Source organism: Myxine glutinosa, chromosome 11 (genome assembly GCF_964187855.1).
Source record: "Myxine glutinosa chromosome 11, kmMyxGlut1.1, whole genome shotgun sequence".
NCBI lineage: Eukaryota > Metazoa > Chordata > Myxini > Myxiniformes > Myxinidae > Myxine > Myxine glutinosa.
This window is the reverse complement of record NC_136271.1, coordinates 43962730-43987748: the sequence shown is the minus strand read 5'-3', so window position 1 is coordinate 43987748 and position 25019 is coordinate 43962730. Positions and strand designations below refer to the sequence as shown.

The following is a 25019-nucleotide window of genomic DNA, read 5'->3' as shown; positions in this document are numbered from 1 at the left end:
GTTACTAATAATTATTAATTCTGAAATAAAGGGGGTGAAAAGTTCAGCTCCTGTATTAAGAATCGACGGTTTGGGTTTTCGTGCTGAGACGTGCCTTAAAAGGTGTCGGAAGGGTATTGTCGTTAAAATGGTGGTCACCCGTGGGAATCGGCAACTATTAAATACATGGTTAAAAGTATCAGCCGGAATGCGGAATGCGAAGCTCGAAATTACAAGGAGGATTTTGATGGTCGTGCTATTCATGGGAGAAGTGGGATTTGATAGTCCTGTATATAAACTATAAAGGGACTCCAGGATTTGAGAATCGCGTGTTGTCGAGGCGGGGTTTGATGGTCACGCGTTGAGGAAGGGGCGGGGTTTGAGGATTTTGCGTTAAGGGAGGGGCGGTGTTTATCGATTACGCTCATTGGTGGTTTCCAGCCACGCGATTGGCTGCTTCATGTCACGGGGTAACCGTGGCGCGTTCGTGAATGCTGAGGCGTCTCCAAACAGTTAACAGAGGGACATTAGAACCGTTTCAACAAGTTTCTTCTTTTTCTTGAGATAATTTATTTTTGTGGTGGACGTCGATTGCCCGGTTTGCAGGTGATTTTAAGCATTGCTTGTAGTTCCCTGCTTGAGAAAATGAATATTCTGAAGTAAAAATCTATATTGATTTATAAGATTGGTATTTCTGTCAGCGAAGCGCATCGGGTCTTATAATAATAATAATAATAATGCATTTATTTTATATAGCGCTTTTCAGGAAGCCCAAAGACGCTTTGACAGAGTGCAAAACATAATGCATAGCAAAACATAAAAACAATTGCAAAAAAAGAAGAATCAATAGGGAAATATTCAAAGCACAAAGGAGGGAGAAGGAGAGGAGATAGTCAGGGGTTAGATGCTGTGGGTCAAATGTTGAATGCAGTGTTGAACAGGTGGGTCTTGAGTGATGTTTTGAATGTGGTGAGTGAGGAGGAGTCTCTGATGGTGTGAGGTAGCGAGTTCCAGAGGGTGGGAGCAGCGATGGAGAAGGCCCTGTCCCCCCAGGATCTAAATTTGGTCCGGATGGGGGGGGGTCAGGAGGTTGGTACCAGCAGAGCGGAGGTTGCGGGTGGGAGTGTGTCTGGAGAGGAGGTCAGCCAGGTAGGATGGGGCCAGGTTATGGAGGGCTTTGTAGGTCAAGAGGAGGATTTTGTACTGGATTCTCTGGGAGATGGGGAGCCAGTGAAGCTTGTAAAGGACGGGGGTGATGTGGTCACGGGTCCGGGAATGGGTGAGTAGACGGGCAGCGGAGTTCTGAATGTATTGGAGTTTATTGGTGATTATTGAGGGTGAACCATAGAGGAGGCTGTTGCAGTAGTCCAGACGGGAAGTGATGAAGGCGTGGATGAGGGTTTCTGCAGCCACGGAGGAGAGGGATGGACGGAGACGGGCGATGTTTTTCAGGTGAAAGAAGGCTGTCTTTGTGATCTGTTTAGTGTATTTGTCGAAGGAGAGGGTTTGGTCAAAGATGATGCCAAGATTCCGGATGTGAGGGGAGGTGGATACTGGGAAACCGTCGATGTTGAGGGCAAAGTTATGGGTGGACTTGGTGAGCGTTTTTGGGCCAATGATGATTATTTCAGATTTATCACAGTTAAGTTTGAGGAAGTTGATTTGAAGCCAGGATTTTATTTCAGTGATGCAGTTTGTCAGGATAGAGTGGGTGGCGGTGGAGATGGACTTGGTGGAGATGAAAAGCTGGATGTCATCGGCGAAGCAGTGGAATTGGAGACCATGACGGCGGATTAAGTGACCGAGGGGGGACAGGTAAAGGATGAAGAGGAGGGGGCCAAGAACTGAACCTTGGGGGACACCTTGGGGGAGGGGAGCAGTGGGGGATTTGCAGTTATTGATGGAGATGAACTGACGTCTGTCAGAGAGATATGATTTAATCCAAGAGAGGGCAGTGCCGGTAATGTTAAAGGTGGTTTCAAGTCGGGTGAGGAGGATGGTGTGATCGATGGTGTCAAAGGCGGCGCTGAGGTCGAGGAGGATGAGAATGTTGAGGTTGCCAGCGTCCGAGGAGAGGAGAAGGTCGTTGGTGATTTTGAGGAGAGCAGTTTCAGTACTGTGGTTGGAGCGGAATCCGGATTGGAATGTTTCATTCAGGTTATTGGCAGAGAGGTGATGTTTGAGTTGAGTGGCTACAGCGCGTTCCAAAACCTTTGACAGAAAGGGTAGGTTGGAGATGGGTCTGAAGTTATTTAGGGTGTCAGGGTTTAGTCCAGGTTTTTTCAGAATGGGGGTAACAGCAGCAATTTTGAGGGATGGTGGGACGATGCCTGTAGACAGGGAGGAGTTTATTGTTGCAATGATAAGTGGAGAGAGAGCAGGAAGGGAGGCCTTGACAAAGCTGGAGGGGATGGGGTCAAGAGTGCAGGTGGCAGTTTTCAATTCCGATGAGGAGTTCAGAGAGGTCAGTAGGGGAGACTGGGGAGAATTGAGACAGGGGATGGCAGGATAAGGGGGGGCAGGTGGTTTGAGGGGGAGCGGGTGCGGCGGTGGTCAAGCTGTTGTAGATGTTTTCAATTTTGCGTTGGAAGAATGAAAGGAAGGAGATGCAGTTGTCTATTGTGAATGACTGGGTGGTGGTGTTCAGGGGGCTGAGGAGTTTGTTTATTGTAGAGAAGAGTGCTTTTGGGTTTCCGGAGCCAGAGTGGATAATTTGAGAGTAGTAGGCGGAGCGGGCGCGGGAGAGGGCATCTTTATAGTGTTGTATGTGGTCCTTGTAGGCCTGGGAGTGAACTGTGAGACCTGTTTGGTCGAGTTTATATTTATTCGAGTTTTCGAGGCTTATATTCGAGTTTTGTTGAACTGAAATGTATTTGATGCAAATCAACCAATTAATGAGAACATAATTATCTGTAGGAGTGTCGTGGGGCTGTTTCTTATGTCATTCGCTGAGTTGGGATGTTTTCATTGGGTTATGGAAGAGAAGGAAAGATAATACTAGTACTAAGTATTATAGGGAACAGAAGGTACGTGGGAGAGGACTGAGGAGTGTGGAGGGAAGCGACAGCAGTACCATGCCCGGATAAAGGGGCATGGTGAAGCATGTCAATGGGCATCATGGCACGGAGCAGCATGGTTTTGGGGCATCATGGCACGATGAAGCATGGTTTCGGGGCATCATGGCACGGAGCATCATGGCATGGGGCAGCATGGCAAGGGGCATCATGGCAAGGGGCAGCATGGTTTTGGGCATCATGGCACGGAGCATCATGGCACGGGGCAGCATGGCAAGGGGCATCATGTCAAGGGGCATCATGGCACGGGGCAGCATGGCACGGGGCATCATGGCACGATGAAGCATGGCACGATGAAGCATGGCACGAGGAAGCATGGCACGGGGAAGCATGGCACGGGGCAGCATGGTTTTGGGGCATCATGGCACGATGAAGCATGGTTTCGGGGCATCATGGCACGGAGCATCATGGCACGGGGCAGCATGGCAAGGGGCATCATGGCAAGGGGCATCATGGCACGGGGCAGCATGGCACGGGGCATCATGGCACGATGAAGCATGGCACGGGGAAGCATGGCACGGGGAAGCATGGCACGGGGAAGCATGGCACGGGGCAGCATGGTTTTGGGGCATCATGGCACGGTGAAGCATGGCACGGGGCAGCATGGTTTTGGGGCATCATGGCACGGAGCATCATGGCACGGGGCAGCATGGCAAGGGGCATCATGGCACGGTGAAGCATGGTTTTGGGGCATCATGGCACGGTGAAGCATGGCACGGGGCATCATGGCACGGTGAAGCATGGTTTTGGGGTATCATGGCACGGTGAAGCATGGCACGGGGCATCATGGCACGGTGAAGCATGGGTTCGGGGCATCATGGCACGGAGCATCATGGCATGCGGCATCATGGTACAGGGCAGCATGGCACGGTGAAGCATGGTTTTGGGGCATCATGGCACGGTGAAGCATGGTTTTGGGGCATCATGGCACGGTGAAGCATGGCACGCAACATCATGGCACGGTGAAGCATGGTTTCGGGGCATCATGGCACGGGGCATCATAGCACGGGGCAGCATGGCACGGGGCATCATGGCACGGGGCAGCATGGCACCACCGTGAAGCATGGCACGGGGCATCATGGCATGGTGAAGCATGGTTTCGGGGCATCATGGCACGATGAAGCATGGCACGGAGCAGCATGGCACGGGGAAGCATGACACGGGGCAGCATGGCACGGGGCAGCATGGCACCGTGAAGCATGGCACGGTGAAGCATGGTTTCGAGGCATCATGGCACGGAGCAGCATGGCACGGGGAAGCATGACACGGGGCAGCATGGCACGGGGCATCATGGCACGGGGCATCATGGCACAGTGAAGCATGGCATGGGGAAGCATGGCACGGGGCAGCATGGCACGGAACAGCATGGCACGGAACAGCATGGCACGGAGCAGCATGGCACGGGGCATCATGGCACGGGGCAGCATGGCACGGTGAAGCATGGCACGGTGAAGCATGGCACGGAGCAGCATGGCACGGGGCATCATGGCACGGGAAAGCATGGCATGGGGCAGCATAGCACGGAGCAGCATGGCACAGGGCAGCATGGCACAGGGCAGCATGGCACAGTGAACCATGGCATGGAGCAGCATGAAACGGAGCAGCATGGCACGTTGAAGCATGGCACGGTGAAACATGGCACGGAGCAGCATGAAACGGAGCAGCATGGCACGGAGCAGCATGAAACGGAGCAGCATGGCACGGTGAAGCATGGCACGGTGAAGCATGGCACGGAGCAGCATGGCACAGGGCAGCATGGCACGGAGCAGCATGACACGGAGCAGCATGACACGGAGCAGCATGGCACGGAGCAGCATGGCACGGAGCAGCATGGCACGGAGCAGCATGGCACGGAGCAGCATGGTACGGAGCAGCATGGCACGGAGAAGCAATGTTGATTAATTAACTCGCTCACGTGAAGCGAAGAGTGGGGTGAAGCATTTGTTTCACTTCTGTCTGTCCTTCCATTTACAAATATCAGTTTATGATCGAGGATCAACTTCATTTCAATTGGATGTTATAATTTGAACATTAATCGGAACATGAAGTTGTAGTTTATCAGTAGTTTGCCTCAGAATTCGTCCCGATCCCACATTTGTAGAGAAGAGTGAGATAAAAAATGTTTTACGCTGTCTGACTGTCTAGCCGATAAACTAAATTGAAAATCATTCCAAACAGGAAACTTGCTGTTTTTAAGGACTTCATAAAGGACACAAACACCAGGAATGAATAACTAATGTAATGTGTTAGGGTGGTGTAAAAGATGCTGCATCACTGCGGTTAACTTCCTAAAAACATTTTTTCTTCGACCTTTGAAATCTTTATTTTATTTCAATTGAATTATATACTTCAACACTGTAGAACACAAATCACCGTTTTGGCACTTTAAAAACCCTCCCATTTAGCAGTAATTGGACAAAATATAACTGCATTTTATGTCATAATGGCCAATCAAATTTGCCGCTTGAAGACCCAGCCCATGTCCTTGTTTCTTGAGCCAGGGACGAATAAATATTTAATTACAACAGCAGGCAAGTGTAATCTTCATATATTAGTGTGCAACCTATTCCACACCTCAAACCTGAAAGCTACTAACCTCTTTACTGTAACAGTTTATAAAGTACTGTATTTACATTGCAAGTTGTACGTGACATTTGTCCTGCAGACGTGACATGAGTTGCTACCTCACTGTGCTACAGTTGTGGTTGGGAGTCATTGGCATGACGGCACTGGTCACTGGTTGGCAAAGTTTTCAAGATCACACCTTTCTCTCTGAAATGGTCTACATGAGGAGCGCTGAGCAGAGTATGGAAAAGTATACCTGAGATCTCTGTTAATAGAGAGCTTCGTAAGCGAACCTCTATGGCAATTGCATGCATATGTAAATCCATTCAAAATTTCACTGTCATTCCCCATTCCCTTGGGAACAAAATTTCATGTTGTCATTTCAAATGTCCCTTCCATGATCCGCCATCTTGTCCCTTCCATGATCCGCCATTTTGTCCCTTTCATGATCCGCCATCTTGCTCACGTGATCTTGCTTTGGTCTGGCACGACCGATAAATTATTTTCACCTGGTGATTAAAATCAATAAATTACAATACAGTACTGTACAGCACAGTTTTGAATTCGAAACCGCTCATCATTTACGCCAGCTACACCTACTTCTTTTTTCCACCAGCTACACCGGCTTCAGTTTTCCGTCAGCTACACCGATTTCAGTTTTCCGCCATCTACACCGACTTCATAGAGAGCTTCGTAAAGCCTCAGTCACACTGGATCGTACGTTTCCTGGATCGTGCGATTGGTGGCAATTTGGTCGAGGTACGGCCAATCGGCAATGTTTGCTACGATCTCCATTTGCGATCGCATACTGCGATTGCTCTTAAGACTGGTGGTAGGTCATCGTACGATTGGTGGTACGCGTGGTCGTGCGATCACCAAAGATTGGAGAAGATCGATCGCAAGATCAATCGTAGGTAATCGTGCGAATAGTGGTGGCGATCAGCGACCGATCGTACGATCAATCGTGGCGACCTGCGACCACTCGCACGATCGATCGCAGCCAGTCGCAGCCAGTCGTGAGATGGGTCGCTCGATCCAATCTAAAGGCTCGCGATCATGCATCAGCAGTCACCTACCTCTCAAGGAGTACACTTCGTCAAACTTTTCAACTGAAACTATAATTCGCTATGCCTCCCAAGAAGGGAGCTGTGGCCTGGCAGCTTAGTTCTGCACATTACGTTATTGTGTTAAAGATTTTACTTTGACAAAGAACTTTGTTTGTGTATGCATGTATTGATTTAATTTGTATTTAAAATAATAATTTTTTCCATTGTAATATAAACCAGTCATTTATTACTCAGACCATACACACACAATAAAGACAACTAATTATTACTTTTTCTCCTGACATACCATGAAATAGCATGTTTATTGTACAAGTTCATTGCAAAATAGATGTGCAAAAATAGATCATGCACATAGCATATAATATATGATACACATATCTCAAAAAAAAAATCAAAATTCCAACATTCACACAACAGTTCCTAAATCATGTTATCCTGCCATGGGACACTGCCGACGTCAATAAACCACGCTCGGAGGGCCGAGGTGGTGGAATTGCCGTTATCCACCGTCAAGACATCAAGACCAACCTCATCTCCATCTCATCTGCTCCATCATTTGAACACCTGGCTTTAAAACTCTCTGGTCGCACGCAGTCAGTCATGGCTGTCGTCTACCGCCCTCCCAAACCACACCCATCATTCCTGTCTGACTTCTCCTACTTTCTGACCCAGCTATGTTCCCTCTCCCCCTCAATCCTCCTCCTTGGTGATTTCAATATCCACATGGACTCCACTGACTCCACAATAACCACTGACTTCACTGATTTACTCACCTGCTTTAACCTCACTCAACATGTCGACTTTCCTACCCATATCCGTGGTCACATTTTGGACCTTGTCTGCTCCACTGGATTAAATTTGCACCATCTCTATGGCTCCGACCTCACCCTCTCTGACCACTTAGCCATCACTCTGACCATCAACATCCCCGCCCCAACACCAAGGCATTATCGCACAATCAACTTCCGTAAGCTAAACGCTCTTTCACCTACCTCATTCTCATCCACCCTCTCTGAAAAAATGTCCACTTCTCCCTTCATTGACCTCCACACCCCTTCCGACCTCACTGACTACTACAACCACACTCTCTCCTCCTGCCTTGACCAGCTTGCGCCTGTAAAAACCAAAACAGTTTCTTTCACCCATTCTGCTCCCTGGTTTACTCCTGAACTCCACCTGATGAAAACTCGTGCTCGCCAACTTGAAAGAGTCCGCAATAAAACGGGTCTCACAGTTCACTCCCAAGCCTACAAGGACCACCTACAACACTACAAAGATGCCCTCTCCCGCGCCCGCTCTGCCTACTACTCTCAAATTATCCACTCTGGCTCCGGAAACCCAAAAGCACTCTTCTCAACAATAAACAAACTCCTCCGCCCCCTGAACACCACCACCCAGTCATTCACAGTAGACAACTGCATCTCCTTCCTCTCTTTCTTCCAACGCAAAATTGACAACATCTACAACAGCTTGACCACCGCCGCACCCGCTCCCCCTCCAACCACCTGCCCCCCCTTGTCCTGCCATCCCCTGTCTCGGTTCTCCCCAATCTCCCCTACTGACCTCTCTGAACTCCTCATAGGAATGAAAACTGCCACCTGCACTCTTGACCCCATCCCCTCCAGCTTTGTCAAAGCCTCCCTCCCTGCTCTCTCTCCACTTATCATTGCAACAATAAACTCCTCCCTGTCTACAGGCATCGTCCCACCTTCCCTCAAAATTGCTGCTGTTACCCCCATTCTAAAAAAACCTGGTCTAAACCCTGACACCCTAAACAACTTCAGACCCATCTCCAACCTACCCTTTCTGTCAAAAGTTTTGGAACGCGCTGTAGCCACTCAACTCAAACATCATCTCTCTGCCAATAACCTGTATGAAACATTCCAATCCGGATTCCGCTCCAACCACAGTACTGAAACTGCTCTCCTCAAAATCACCAACGACCTTCTCCTCTCCTCTGACGCTGGCAACCTCAACATTCTCGTCCTCCTCGACCTCAGCGTTGCCTTTGACACCATCGATCACACTATCCTCCTCACCCGACTTGAATCCACCTTTAACGTTACCGGCACTGCCCTCTCTTGGATTAAATCATACCTCTCTGACAGATGCCAGTTCATCTCCATCAATAACTGCAAATCCCCCACTGCTCCCCTCCCCCAAGGTGTCCCCCAAGGTTCAGTTCTTGGCCCCCTCCTCTTCATCCTTTACCTGTCCCCGCTCGGTCACTTAATCCGCCGTCATGGTCTCCAATTCCACTGCTTCGCCGATGACATCCAGCTTTTCATCTCCACCAAGTCCGTCTCCACCGACACCCACTCTATCCTGACAAACTGCATCACTGAAATAAAATCCTGGCTTCAAATCAACTTCCTCAAGCTTAACTGTGATAAATCTGAAATAATCATCATTGGCCCAAAAACGCTCACAAAATCCACCCATAACTTTGCCCTCAACATCGACGGTATCCCAGTATCCACCTCCCCTCACATCCGGAATCTTGGCGTCATCTTTGACCAAACCCTTTCCTTCGACAAATACACTAAACAGATCACAAAGTCAGCCTTCTTTCACCTGAAAAACATTGCCCGTCTCCGCTCATCCCTCTCCTCCACGGCTGCAGAAACCCTCATCCACGCCTTCATCACCTCCCGTCTGGACTACTGCAATTGCCTCCTCTATGGTTCACCCTCAAAAATCACCAATAAACTCCAATACATTCAGAACTCCGCTGCCCGTCTACTCACCCATTCCCGGACCTGTGACCACATCACCCCCGTCCTTTACAAGCTTCACTGGCTCCCCATCCCCCAGAGAATCCAGTACAAAATCCTCCTCTTGACATACAAAGCCCTCCATAACCTGGCCCCATCCTACCTGGCTGACCTCCTCTCCAGACACACTCCCACCCGCAACCTCCGCTCTGCTGGTACCAACCTCCTGACCCCCTCCATCCGGACCAAATTCAGATCCTGGGGGGACAGGGCCTTCTCCATCGCTGCTCCCACCCTCTGGAACTCACTACCTCACACCATCAGAGACTCCTCCTCACTCACCACATTCAAAACATCACTAAAGACCCACCTGTTCAACACTGCATTCAACATTCAACCCACAGCATTTAACCCCTGACTATCTCTTCTCCTTCTCCCTCCTTTTGCTTTAAATATTTCCCTATTGATTCTTGTCTTTTTGCAATTGTTGTTTTCATGTATTGTTATGCATTATGTTTGCCACTCTGTCAAAGCGCCTTTGGGCTTCTGGAAAAGCGCTATACAAAATAAATGAATTATTATTATTATTATTGTAGTTGTGCTTGAGGTAAACGCGCACAGCCTTGGCGAGCTGAAGACTGCGAGCTGCGAGCTGCGAGCTAAAGACTGGTGGTACCACCAATCGTAAGGTCGTGCAACCAGTCGGGACAGGTCGTGACTGGTCGCACTACCGATCGTGAGGTCGTACGACAGGTGGCACCACCAATCGTCAGGTGGTAGGACCAGTAGCACGACCAATCGTGCGACTACTTGACCCGCGATCATGCACGACTGGTGGTGCGTCCATGCGCGACTGGTGGTACGACCATGTAAGACCTGTCTGCGACCTCTTACGATTTGGAATCGCAGGTCAGAAGTTTTGAACATGACCATCGACCTTGCTGCGACTGATTTTGCTCTGGCGATCACCCACGACCTCTGCGACCAGTCGCGCGCTCTTTCTACAATTTGCCCGTGATTCCAACATTTTTCGGTCGCAGCTAGTTCGTAACCTGGTCGCAGGCCCGGTGTGATTGGGGCCTAAGCGAACCTCTATGGCAATTGCATGTATATGTAAATCCATTGAAAATTTCACTGTCATTCCCCATTCCCTTGGGAACAAAATTTCATGTTGTCATTTCAAATGTCCCTTCCATGATCCGCCATCTTGCTCACGTGATCTTGCTTTGGTCTGGCACGACGATAAATTATTTTCACCTGGTGATTAATATACACTAGAATCCCACATTCTCTGATGTTGTTTTTATTGTTTTTAATGTTTATTTCATCTCTTGGCCTTGCTGTGTTTTAATTTGTTGGGTGTAGTGACTAAGGTAGTGTAGCTGGTGGTACCTCATGAGGTGGTTCATATATCTTAAGATTTTTAATAGAGCTTCGTATGCGAACCTCTATGGCAATTGCATGTATATGTAAATCCATTCAAAATTTCACTGTCATTCCCCATTTCCTTTGGAACAAAATTTCATGTCATTTCAAATGTCCTTTCCATGATCTGCCATCTTGCTCACGTGATCTTGCTTTGCTGGCCGATCTCTCAAGCGTTAAACGAAGGCCACACGAAGAATGTGACGTATTTCCCTTTTATTTTTCTACTTCCGGCTTTCTTCAAATTAAGGCTTAATTTCCGTTACGCAATGACAGGAAACAATCCTGAATACACTTTAACTACCTTTAGAGTCGACACCACCACGTAGCTCACATCTCTCAACTAAACAATAAAAAAAATCGATCCTTATTTTGCGAGGGCTGCATACTCGATCGACTGACCATTGTCGACGAAGCTATCACTCTACGCAATGCGTATTTTCATATTAATCTACATAAAGCAAAAACATCCTTTGTATTAAAAGAAAGGGCTATGCACATCATGGAATTGCAAAACAATGATAAAAATCACCCCCATCCTCATACTTTCATATTGTCGTGTGATTACCCTCTGGTGAACACCGCAGGGTGACACAGAGGACCAAACGAGCTTTTAACTCCGAGGCATTTAATTCAATGGCGGACCTTCGTTACACGCGAAGGAAGCAAGTGGGGGAGAAGCCATAAGCGCATACCTTCACGGATCCCACCGGCAGTCTTCAAACCTGCAAAAATCAACTCAAACCGACACAAGAAATAAAATGTACAAAAATACCGGATTTATTATAGAAAATGCCGGTCACAAAACAATGCACAATAAAACTGTATTCCTAATTGGAGTGCTCCCATACAGACCCAAATACAGACAAAGGATAAAATAACTGGAAAATAAATATGTGTAGTTTGTGGCACTTAGCTCAAATCGGCTGATGTATCTCGTCAGGAATCGTCAAAGATCATCTGAGGCCTTGGCGGGAACCTGCGTTCCTTGGCGCAAACCAGGCCTCCGTGCACAGTTCGCTCATCCAGCCGTGCTTATCTTCACGATCTTGTTCGGGAAACCGCAGTTCTCGGTCCGCAGCTCTTTCTCCTCACGATCACTATCAAGATGTCAGAACACGACTGCCCGTGATGAATCTCCCTTGCGCAAGAAGGCAAAATGCGACCGTTCGCTATGGGATCCAGAATGAGAAGAAGCAAGAAGAAAAAATGTCTGCCGTTCCAATTATTTTGTACTTGAGGCTCTGACGTCATCCCACGACGTCTCCATGTCCGCTCCTATCAGTAAGTCCCATCTTACCAGTCCCGATGCCAATCAAATCCCGGTCCAATCACTGCTCTTCGGGGCGTGGCTCATGGTCCTGCCTGTGCATGTGCGCTCACTAAGTCGATGTTGTTCACGGTAGTGCTTGATGCCTGGTTTCCGGTTGGTTTTTAATTAGCGTTATGAATTATGGTGCCGATTGCTTGGCTATGGTGTGTAGTGCGGTGTCATAAGGAACACAGGAAAAGATTACAGAGGCCATTACATACAGGATATTAATTTACCCATAATCCCTCACTAATTAACATAACCCCACCCCTCTCATGGGGACACATATATTTACACGACATACGGTCTAAACGAATTTCCTACTTATGATACATGGGATTTCTTCTTCTTCACAACAGTCGGGGCACACACACTACCTATTTATATAATAATAGCGTAAGGACTCGACTTTGTTATCCCTTTTACGCCGCACCCAGTGACCCGATGCCCATGGCACTAATGGATTTACGATCTACGAACGGCGCTCTTTGTTTATCACGTACAGCCATACTCGAAAAATCTGAATTAGCCGACGTTGGGGCCCAAAAGCATCCGATTAACTGCCGATACGACGCCATCGTATTGGCGCCTGCTGGGCGAAGGCGAAGCAAGCCATCCGCTGATTGGGCAATCCAGAGCATGCATTTGTGCCGGTGTCGGCGATCGTTGTTCATATACGCACTCTTCATTCTCATCTTTCTTCCTAACTCTTACTCGGACAAGCAAATCCCCTATGCCATCCATAATGGTACACTCTATCCATACACCACATCCTACCTTCCGTGGATGTTCCACGGGTTTCGGCGAGTACAATTCTAATTGGACTAAGGTAATCATTGCCTACCCCCTACAAACGTAACAATATATATATATATATATATATATATATATATATATATATATATATATATATTGTTACAGACGCGGTCTTTGGATGTTGGTTTACCGAGCGGTTTGGTATGACCACGTCTGCAACGTTTACCCGATTATACCCGAACGTTGACTAAGTCGCGCTATGCTAAATCAATTAAGGAAAAGACACACGGCTGGGAGAAATGACCTACGACACCAAGGGTACAGTTCTCGGAGGTTATAATTACAAGGTTGCGGAAGGTTTAGATTACAGGGACAAGAGGGACAGCATAGAAAGGTGGGCACTTAATTACGGTCTTATCTATCCCCGACAGACGACAGATAAACAGGACAAAGCTGACTCACACGGGGATTGATGGCAAGGAAAGGCGGGTTGGTCGATGGCTCCAGGTGCACCTGGGCTCAGGGCAGAATCGACCCGGTTCGGTCCGGAGATGCGGGGAGGTATTCAGCGCTCCGGAGGGTGGCGTCTTATCGTTCCAAGCTGGGGGCGCATCTCACGTCACGTCCGGAAGTGGCTGCGTATATCCGGCGGGGAGTGACACGCCCTCGGCTCGTTAGCTCCGCCCCAGATGGAATCGGCCTGTTGCTTCCTATTGGGTGCGGGGGGGGGGGGGTTACCGGGGCTCCGCCCTTGACGAGGAGCTGACAGGCAGCCCCTTCGTGGTAACCCCGTCGGCGCACATGGGCAATGGCGGCTAACCGAGCCGGAGTGAGGACGCACACTCCCCGCGCCGTCGCCGCGCCGCCCCCCTCTGCCGTTGTAGTTGTTGTTGTTGGAAGAGATGCGTGGAGGTATTGGAAGGTCCTAAACTTCCTAACAGGTGCCATATAATCACATTCTGGTGCAACGAAGTGTCAGAATTAGTGGAAACGAGTCCTTAACTGACATAGACTAAGAATAACTAGCAAGATGTCCTATAGTTGTCTACGTGAGATGCGGTGAACCTGGGCATGACATTTAATGGGGGAAAAAGGGGAAGGTCGGCTCTACGGGGTGTTGTTTACAGACAATGGGACTAGGGAATGGGGGATTGGGGAGAGTTGGGGAGTATTGGGGAAATAGGGGAATATTTACAAGCGGATATGGAGGCCAAATTCCATACCCGCAACATTGCACCCTTCTCTACCCTCGGGGCGTCCCGACCCGATAAATCTTTACCTATTTTAGTGTGGCACTCAGATGTAGTTCCCTCTACTATTAACTCTACCCTGAGTGCGACAGTTTTACAGATATTCACAAATGAGTAAATATGTCCCCCTGCGACGTTGCACCCTTCTCCTCACAGAAACACACCCACAGGATAACCGAATTGCGGAAAGAATTCGCAAACTATACATACAGCCGGTAGGGAGCATTATTTACAAGACTACGCTGATATTTACACTACGATCCAGGACCTGTTTTTGGAGGAACACATGCAGATGTTATGCATAGAGAGAGCACGCATGCCAGCATCGATACACCAACCCACGAGTGCTCTGTGGCCCTACGGCCTTTAATAATGTGCAGAGCACCCCATCCAAGCACCAAAAGCACCACCCCATCATGCACAGTCAGCACCATCCGGTGCACCACCATTGTTCATTAAAATAAAAACAACAACCCCTAACCCTGCAGGTGTCTCTTGCTCTTCGTGTGGTGCACTTGGCCTTCTTGCTTCTTTAACAAAAATAAAGAAAGGCGCCAACCGCGTCCATTTCTTTATTGTGGCCGTCAGGGGGCCAACTATTAGTGGTTCACCTGTATGGCATAGGTGCCACGTTGACCCAGAGGTCCATCAATGGGTGGTGCTTGGCCGCAAAAGACTGCGGTCCATGGTGGGCGGCCACAAACATTGCGGTCCATATGGTGTATCGATCCCAGCAGCAAGCAGCGAAAGTGCAGGCCCACAACTGCGGAGCCAGCACCTCTCTCTCCTCTCTCTCTGCCCCAAATCCAGATCCTCGGAGGTGGGAGACAAAAGAAAAGACAAGTGAGTAAGGTGGTAAGGGTGCAAAAGTGCACGCAATACAAAGTGATGCACACTGGGGGCACATGGGAACCAGGTGAGACAGGTACGTTCCTACCGTACGCCCCCCTCCCCCACCAGGTAACCTACATTGCCCCTCCCTTACCCCTTACTGCATCCACAAAACACAACACTACCCATAAACATCTACTTTACAAATCCACAAACGTCCCTACTGTCTTCCCCGTTCCTCCCATAAACCAAATTCGTCTTCTCTCCCTCCTAACCAATCAAATTTGCCATTTCCAACTCTCATCACAATTTGCCATCTCCAACTCAACATCAAAATTTGCCATCACCAATTCATCATCAGTCCCTCCTAGGGAGGGAGAGATGGAATCACCCCAATGTCTCATCCACGTCGTGATGCGTCTCACAAATCCAAACCGCAATTCTCACTTCCTGCAACACAGAACAAACAAAACACAGGTGTGGAGTCATCATCACCACAGGTAAGTGGCTGCGTATGGTGCGACAGGTTCATCAATCCTAACTATTTCCTAGATGACTTTAACAACTTTACATTACCCGGGGTCTTCCCTGCCAATCCATTGGCCATCTTACACTCTATGCGGTTTGAGGAACCAATTCCCATTGACCAAACTGTGGTGCTTTTCAATTTGGGGTCTCACTCCCCCGATTCATCTCCCGGTGCCCTCGCACAATTTCTGGGCCGCGACGTGTAGCTCTCCCAGCAGGTCTACCCACCTGCACACCTCCACCACTGCAGTTGCCTCCGAGCTTACCTGCTCCTTACCCTACCCTAACTACTTGGGGAAGGCCCTCTGGCGCTCTCCCCACTCGGTGCCCTCTCTGGCACTGGGCTACCCGGGTCCGTCCTCCGGATCCTCGGGCCCCATCCACAACTCTACCGGCTCCCAGAGCCCACCTGTGGCCTCACCTGGCCGACATCCTCACAGTGGTGGAGTGCCCAACCAACTACACACACTAACAGGCTACACGCCCAGCCATTTCCACAACACTAATGCACCCATCCAAATATCATTCTGTCACCCGCACCACAAATGCCAATATCCAACCACAATTTACCTATACCCTCTACCTAACACTTACACTACCCGCCCCGGGTACTCGTGAAAGGGGGTCCACTCTTCCCCCATCCACACCTTCGCACCATGCACACCACTCCGTACCACTTACTCCACTTATTCCACACACCTGTCCTTGCACACCTGTGCTCTCACACCTGGTGCCGCCTGCACCCTTCTCTCCCCAAAGCGCATTCGCGCTGATCCACCACACTCACTACTCCACACACCTGTCCAGTTCTCACACCTGTGCAATCACACCTGTTCAATCTCACACAGCATCATCTCAGCTAACTACTCCCCTCTGAAACTTGCGCTTCCCTGTCGCCCCTTTAAACTATTGCGCTCCCACGTCATTATCAAACACACTAAACTACCTGCGTCCCCACTACAGGTATCAGTCACTAACTAACCTTAACGTTACCTAATGTCATCTTCGCTAGATCCCTAACAATATAACCTAACCCACCCGGGCTAGTTTTCACTGCCATACACCCCATAAACTATTGCGCATTTGCCCCGCATGGGAAGGGTGGCAGGGATGCCACCCTTACCCACCGGGCCCCTCGCTCACTACGCTTACCCGGGCCGAGATCCCACGCACCACCTCGGCACGGAGCCATCCCATGGCCCGATCTCGACCTGCCGGAATGCCTAAACAAAAAGTGGTCGCTATGACGACCCTTCCTATCGGCCTGCCCGCTCCGCCTAGTGGAGCTCGGACGCGGCCGTTCAAAGCGAGGCCCGGCACGCACCAAGGGCCCGCTCCGGCTAAAAGTCGCTCGAACCGCTAACCCGGTTACCGTCGATGCCTCCTCACCTGCATGCTTACACGCATACGCTACCCCTTTCGTGCTCACACCTCCAGCTGTCTCCATGCTCCTCGTACCTTTCCTCGTACCTCGCACCAGCCGTGTGCCGTGTGTCAGGGCGCTCCTCGTACCTTTCCTTACACACCCAGGTACTCTCATTCCACTCACAGACTTGGTCACACACCTGACCACCGAACACCTTGGCACACATTCGTCACTCGCACACCTCACCAACACACCTCTTCGCGCCCCTTCCTCGGTCACCTCCTCTGTGACAATCACAGGTGTGCTTTCACTCGCACACCCAACCACGTGCCTCACTACTAATTCCAGCGTGCATTCCCACTCACGCTCTACCATTCCAGGTGTGCTTCCTTTCTCACCTGTCACCACCAACTCACGCTCCGTGTCACTCGTACTACTCTCACCTCCATTCTTGACAGCGCACTCACCCTTCATGCACCCGTCCGTTACACACCTTTCTCGCGCACACTCTCCCGTTACACCCTCTGTAACACTCACCACAGGTGTACACTCTTCCTTACCTTTGACAGCGCACTCTCTCCCCATGCACCTGTCCGTCACAAACCTTTCTCGCGCACACTCTTGCGCACACTCTCCTGTCACACCCTCTGTAACACTTACCACACTGCGCTTCCATGTGCTCCCTCGCACACGCGCTACGACCGACTCACTCTCGCCAGCACCCTCACTCCTTGGCACGCACTTTTTCCTCACACACCCCAGAGTCGGACTTTCTCGCACACCTCCTTTTTTGCACACCAGACCTGTCGCACACTTCACCAACGGCCTCTCACGAACACCCGGGTCTATCTCGACCCCCAAGCTTATTGAATCACCTGGCGCATCATACGCACGACCATATTGGTCACCACTTACACCAGGTCCTCTTCCTCTTCGCTTCTCCTCCATCACCTGCGAATCCCTCATCCGGTCAATGAGCACATCATCACGATCCAAATACAGACTTTGGACCAATTCTTTTATCTCCGCTTTTATCTCTTTCTTATCCCCTCTCCGTCGCTTCTTAATTTCGCTCACCCCTTCTTCCACTTCTTCTAATTTCTGCTTCACCTCTTTTATATCCCGGTACGTCTCCTCAAGCTCGTCCTCTAAGGCTACCTTGACCGTTTCCATGTGCGTCCTCACCTGCCGGTCCTTCGTCTCCATTACCTCTATCACCTCGTCCAACCTCGTTGTCAGTCCCTCACGTACCATCTGACATTCCCTCTTCGTCGCTACCAAGTCATTTTTTAGGTCATTTTGTGTCGCTTTTAACCCTCCTATTACCGCTGTGTTCTTCTTTACCTGGTCCGTTAGTTCTTTTTGTCCCTCCGTCAGCTGTTCCACCTCCTGCGTCAGGTCCTCTATGCCCCCTTGTAACTTTACAGTCCCCTTTCTCACCTCCTTCTCCATGTGCTCCTTACAGTGCCTCACCTCCTCGCGCACTCCTCCGACCTCCTCACTCACTCCTCTTCTGATCTCCTCTCCCATCACTTGCATCTCCTGCCCAGATGCCACCCTCATCTGCTCCATTTCCTCCCTGTGAGCATCCAGTTTGGTTTCTACCCCCATTCTGACCCCCTCTATCTGCTGCCCCATTTGTTTAACTTCCCTTTCCGCTTGGTCCCTCATGTCCCTCAATTTGCCTTCCATTCTGTTTTCTAACCCCTCTAACCCCTTTTGCATCCCTTCCATTTGATTCTCTTGAGCGGCCATTCTGTTTTCTACCCCCATTAACCCATGTTTCACCCCTTCTATCCCATTGTCTAACCCCTCAAATTTCTTTTCTAATCCCTCAAATTTCTTTTCTAATCCCTCACCGGTACCCCTTGCTTCTTCCCTCATTACCCCCATTTGGTTTCCCAACCGCTCACTATCAGCCCTCATTCCCACCATTTGTTCCATAAGGGCCCTCATTTGCAGGAGGAAAAGGTTCGAATCCACCAGGGGCGCTGCCACGGTCGCGGGCGTGGACGCCGTGGCCATCTGCGAGGCGCCATTTTGCGCGCCCGCTACTTCGTGCGTGACGGCGCTATTTTGCGAACCTGCTACCCTCACTGCTTCGCTCTCATGTCCCTCAATTTGGTCCTGGATCGACCTTGCCTCACTCTCCTCTAACGGCACCCAGCCGTCTTGGTTTTCCATAGCGCGACTTTCAAAATTCGGGTTTTTATATTTTTAAAACAAAATCAAATTTCGCCGTTATAATTTCGCGCGGGAAACGCGCTCCGGATCGATTCTACTACAAATTTGGGCCTAATAAATTTAGTCCCGGGTCCGAATCCGACACTCTTGACACCAATTGTTACAGACGCGGTCTTTGGATGTTGGTTTACCGAGCGGTTTGGTATGACCACGTCTGCAACGTTTACCCGATTATACCCGAACGTTGACTAAGTCGCGCTATGCTAAATCAATTAAGGAAAAGACACACGGCTGGGAGAAATGACCTACGACACCAAGGGTACAGTTCTCGGAGGTTATAATTACAAGGTTGCGGAAGGTTTAGATTACAGGGACAAGAGGGACAGCATAGAAAGGTGGGCACTTAATTACGGTCTTATCTATCCCCGACAGACGACAGATAAACAGGACAAAGCTGACTCACACGGGGATTGATGGCAAGGAAAGGCGGGTTGGTCGATGGCTCCAGGTGCACCTGGGCTCAGGGCAGAATCGACCCGGTTCGGTCCGGAGATGCGGGGAGGTATTCAGCGCTCCGGAGGGTGGCGTCTTATCGTTCCAAGCTGGGGGCGCATCTCACGTCACGTCCGGAAGTGGCTGCGTATATCCGGCGGGGAGTGACACGCCCTCGGCTCGTTAGCTCCGCCCCAGATGGAATCGGCCCGTTGCTTCCTATTGGGTGCGGGGGGGGGGGTTACCGGGGCTCCGCCCTTGACGAGGAGCTGACAGGCAGCCCCTTCGTGGTAACCCCGTCGGCGCACATGGGCAATGGCGGCTAACCGAGCCGGAGTGAGGACGCACACTCCCCGCGCCGTCGCCGCGCCGCCCCCCTCTGCCGTTGTAGTTGTTGTTGTTGGAAGAGATGCGTGGAGGTATTGGAAGGTCCTAAACTTCCTAACAGGTGCCATATAATCACATTCTGGTGCAACGAAGTGTCAGAATTAGTGGAAACGAGTCCTTAACTGACATAGACTAAGAATAACTAGCAAGATGTCCTATAGTTGTCTACGTGAGATGCGGTGAACCTGGGCACGACATTTAATGGGGGAAAAAGGGGAAGGTCGGCTCTACGGGGTGTTGTTTACAGACAATGGGACTAGGGAATGGGGGATTGGGGAGAGTTGGGGAGTATTGGGGAAATAGGGGAATATTTAAAAGCGGATATGGAGGCCAAATTCCATACCCGCAACAATATATATATATATAAAACAACCTATTCAGGGACAATCTATTTTTAAGGAGGCACATGGTTGGTTGGGGGAGGGTGGTTAAAATGTGGTTAAATAAAGAACATAAATTCAGAATAGCAAGATAAGGGAGTATGATAGGGACAAAGAAAGGAAGTTAGGGTAATTGGGAGAGAAGGGAAAGCAGTTTGGGAGTAGATGAATAAGAAGGGAGGAAAGAGGAAAGCGAAGACATGCACGGAGCATAAAGGGGATCAGTGGGGTGAAAGTGCGGATATTTGTGTACATAATAAATAGATTGCCCATAAAATCTTGCATGACAAATTCTCATAATGAAATTGCAGATATTGAATTAGAATAATTTGATGGCAATAAATGCCAAAATCCAACTCGGACTTAAACGATATGTGAACAATATACTCGTAGATAGTAACCTGCTTACAAAACTTTTGCAAGGTTCATGTTGTCACAGCAGTCTCAAGTCACTGTGAAAAACATGTGGGCATGGGTCTTTTTGTTGGATAACCTTCTTGTTTCCTTGTCTCACTGACCCTCATTCAGCGAACGGGCTACAAGCCAGGACGTTTGGACTGTGGACTTTGCTTTCCGGTGCTGTCCGCATGGCTTGTGCAGTGAACATAACCAACAGATCGTAAGGAGGTTCAGCTTTATATGTGATTTCAGCATCAGAGTGGTACAAGTTAACAGGAACCTCTCTTATCCCCATCCTCACACACCTCCTCCTTATTCTTGCCCTTTCCTCTGTCAAAATCACGCAGTGCCATGGTAGGGTTGAATGAAAATGGAAAAATGAGGAATTTACATTTGAGACAGTGTACATCGATAATGAGCATTAAAGGTTTTTATTTTTATTTTTTTGTTAATATAATGGCGCAGCAATGTGACATCTTGTTAAAAATATACAGTAAACAAAGGTAAAGTAAAGTAGAGAGCACATAGAACAACGCTCCTTGTGCAGTCTTGATAAAAAGACATGGGAAGTGTCTTTTCAACTGAAGAAACTTTACTATCTCAAAACTATCTCAAAAACAATCTATATTTCCTACGATCCAATAAATATATACTGTCGGACCCCGCTATTTGCGGTTCCGCTATTCGCGGCTTCAGCATATTTGCGGGTTCGGCGTATTCGCGGGTGATAAAATGCGGCGACCTGTTTCTCTATTCGCGGAAAAGTGTTCGGTGAATTCACAGTTTTTCAGGGGCATTTAAACAATGCCGCGGCATACATTCACTGAATTTTCATCGACCTTTGTGGATTATCGTCGACATTCGTGGGATTTGCCTCGCCATTTGCGGGACTTTGTCAACGATAATCCGCAAAGGTCTGTCATTCACTGGATTTGCCTCGCCATTCGTGGATTTTGCCTCACCATTTGTGGATTTTGCCTCATCATTCGTGGATTTTGCCTCACCATTCGCGGTTTGGTCATCTCTATTTGTGGATTTTTGCGACTCGTGAACCTAACCCCCCTTTTTCCATTGAAACAATGCCCCGCTATTCGCGGTTTCGCTATTCGCGGATTTTCCAGGAATGTATCGCCCGTGAATCGCGGGATTTGAGAGTATATTTAATCTATTTGGTCTGAATCTCGATATTCCCCAACACTGAGAGGACTGAGAGTACCAGTTCACTGGTAATTCCCTGTTTGTCGTAAAAGGCGACAAAAAGGGTTGGCGGCAGGAAGGGCATCCGGCCGTAAAACATTGCTTCAAAAAGGGGACCAACAAAAACAACAACAACCACGGTGCCCGAAAAAGGCCAACCCCCGCTTCGCGGGGGAAAATGGCCTCTAAAGGTGTTTTTTTACTGAGAGCACGAGCGGCAAATTTGATTGGTCGGGATGACGTAAAATGGCGAAATATTTTTGTCCAAGTACTGCACAACTGGAGGTTTCTGGAAGTGCCAACATGCCAAATTTTGTTTTCCAGTTCAATTATATAAGTCAATTGAAATAAAAACAGGTTTTAAAGGCTGCAGGAAAAAACCAGAACAAACTTTTGAAGTTTACTGCCGTTGATGCACCGTCTTTTAGAAATCGAAAGCTCTCAAAATTATTGTAATCTCCTGTGATGTGGCTGAAGCAGAAGGTGTATTGCATTGACATCGCAGCCACTTCAGTGCTGTCTCCATTTTCTACCGTCAATGCTCCAGTATTGCTCCATCCACTTTATCAGTCCTCCAACCCTCCCCAGGATGTATGTGTTCTTCCAGTAACCCCTCCTGGTTAAACTTCCAAAATCCAACAAAACTAGCATTTTGTAATATGTAGACTTAGTGTTACGGGGTCCTCCCCTATTTACCTGGTCTCGGTGACCTCCGAACCTCGAGGGGAGCCCCGGCAGAGAAATATGTTATCCTTGGGGAAATCAATCAGAGCATTAAGGAGACCACACCAAGGGTTATGAACGAACAAGGATATATTCACAATCCCAAACACATAAAGGGTGAATACATCAATTCACAATTACAATCACAATATTTGAGATGGTACCACCTTATATATCCCTCTAACCCAACTTACGGCACTTCCCCCCCCCAATGTCTCTGGACTCCTCCAAGGCGACGTCGAGTCGCTCCGGTGATCGTCAGATCAATGGCCGCTCAAAGTCAATTGAGGCTTGGACGAGTGAAACAACCCGGAGATCATGTGATCCAGTTCCCGCACAGTGGCAGTGGTATGGGCGCTTTCCCAAGACGCTCCAAACATGCACGTACACCGTGCAGCCGCAAACCGCACCGTCTCCTTCAAAGGCCGCTGGCGCGCACACACGTCCTTGGCAACCCACCGAGGAAGGCGAACCCAGCAGACGCGGCAACCTTATTCTGCGAATGCCGCGCAACGCGCGCGAGTCCCAATGGCGGCAGTCTTGCACTCGCGGCGAACTTATGCGATGAGGGTTCATCCGAATCCGACGTCGATCTGACACGCAGATGCGAACAGTCCCAGCGATCACAACGCTGAAGGCAGGACTTCCTTTATAGGCTCAACCGCACCGTCTCCTTCGACAATGCTCGCTACGGAGCTTCAACCACCACGTCTTTTCCGGTTTCCTCACACCTCCTTTTCTTCGCTCCACCTCTTCCGGTCTCGATCCGGATTTCCTTTAAACAACAACAATCCCAATACTTGGACCCACAATAATAACAACAACACTAAGAATGAGTGCCGAACCCGTAACACTTAGGTATACAAGTCTGACACACCATGTAAATTATTATATGGTGATAACCTTGTATTGACCCACATGATGTCAATTTCAGAATCTATTACATCACGATGTGGACCTTCATTCTTGCTTTTGGGCACTTTGTGGCTGAAGTGTGGGTGTACAAAACTGCATACCTGAGTCAAGGCATTATGGCTCCCCTCCTAGTTGCAGGTAATAAAACATCCACCTTAGGCTAACTGACATTTTAAAGGGAAGAGTAACACTGTGGTATGATCTGGACACATAGATATGATGTATCACATGCTTCTGGGGTTTCTGCATCTTTGATATTTTTTTCGACAGGTGCATCTTTGATTGCAATGCTGGTTGGATTGATCCATCTGCCTCCTAGTGATGCAACTAGAGCTGCACCAAGCAAGCATAACAAAGAGTGATATGGATCCAAGTATCATCAACTCCATCCGATGATACAATTCGATTTGCTTTAGCCTTGCCTGCAAGTATGCAATTCTAATGTATTTCAAATCTCAAAACAATGAAACTTTGTGGGTAATAATGTCACGCCTGGGATTTGTATATTAACGACCACTGATGATATGTTGCTCTTTGTTAATATAATTAACACACAATGGGTTCCACGGCAAAAGTCCATTTGCAGCAATTCATTATCTTTTTTCCGTGATGAACAAAACAACATGTGTATTTTTGTGGAACTTGGAATTCATTGCCATTTGATGTGATCATAAATCATTATGGTTTGGCTACATTACCCCACAAGGATCTTTAATGGTTTCTGTATCTTAAAAAGCCTTAAAGGTGCACATAATCAGATTTTTTTTCTTGATTTGATTATACTGATTTTTAAGTAATAAACAAATAACTGAACGTGGTTTTTAATTCTAGTAATTTTTGAGGTGTTAGTTAAAAAAGTGAACCCAGTGGGTACCTCCCCTAAAAATTCTAGATAACCGCAATGATCATGACGTCATCTGCGTGACGTAATCGAGGGAAAGATTGTCTCAACCCACAATGGATAATGGCTGCACAACTCGCTTCAGATTCGTCATAAAGTACATTTGACGAAGATTTTTCTGATTAAGAATTCTCACATTAGGTTGGAGATTGAAGGTGATTTAGGCTGGAATTTGTAGTTCGTCCAGGATGCAAACGATAACGCACTTACTCCGCAAAAGACACCGTAGGATCTGTAAAAGTCACTGAGGTCTCCTTCAGCAGCCAGGCAAGCCATAATTATAGGCAACCAGGCCTGTGCATTATTATACATGACCCTTAGCATGCTGGGATGTTACTTGCTTAATTGGCACATGGACTACACCTGTGTGGAATATAGAGTAGGACAAATGACAATTAATGTGCTATAGCTTATCTGACAAATGTATTTCAAGTCAACTATCTCAAGCACAATCAAGCACACAGCCATGCAATCTCTAGAGACAAACATTGGCAGGAGAATGGGCCGTACTGAAGAGCTCAGTGACTTTCAACGTGGGATGGCACCGTCATAGGATGTCACCTTTCCAACAAGT

At 48.6% G+C, this 25019-nt stretch overlaps 1 protein-coding gene across 1 annotated transcript; it reads left to right on the top strand.

The window, feature by feature from the left end:
* The first annotated feature begins 399 nt into the window (after positions 1-399).
* On the top strand, positions 400-24357 carry LOC137436606 (ergosterol biosynthetic protein 28 homolog). The gene is made up of 5 exons (XM_068130552.2): positions 400-585; positions 5719-5858; positions 20839-20929; positions 23564-23682; positions 23815-24357. The coding sequence occupies exons 2-5, from the start codon at positions 5726-5728 to the stop codon at positions 23904-23906; spliced, it is 435 nt and encodes a 144-aa protein (XP_067986653.1). The 5' UTR covers positions 400-585; positions 5719-5725; the 3' UTR covers positions 23907-24357.
* Positions 24358-25019: the final 662 nt, after the last annotated feature.

What these genes read in the sequence shown, in the direction of transcription:
- LOC137436606 (XM_068130552.2), top strand. Translation starts at nt 5,726, where the DNA reads ATGAGTTGCTACCTCACTGTGCTACAGTTGTGGTTGGGAGTCATTGGC. An exon ending in CATGAGGAGCGCTGAGCAGA is followed by an intron (nt 5,859 to 20,838) that starts GTATGGAAAAGT and finishes ACCCTCATTCAG; the next exon opens with CGAACGGGCTACAAGCCAGG. An exon ending in GGCTCCCCTCCTAGTTGCAG is followed by an intron (nt 23,683 to 23,814) that starts GTAATAAAACAT and finishes TTTTTTCGACAG; the next exon opens with GTGCATCTTTGATTGCAATG.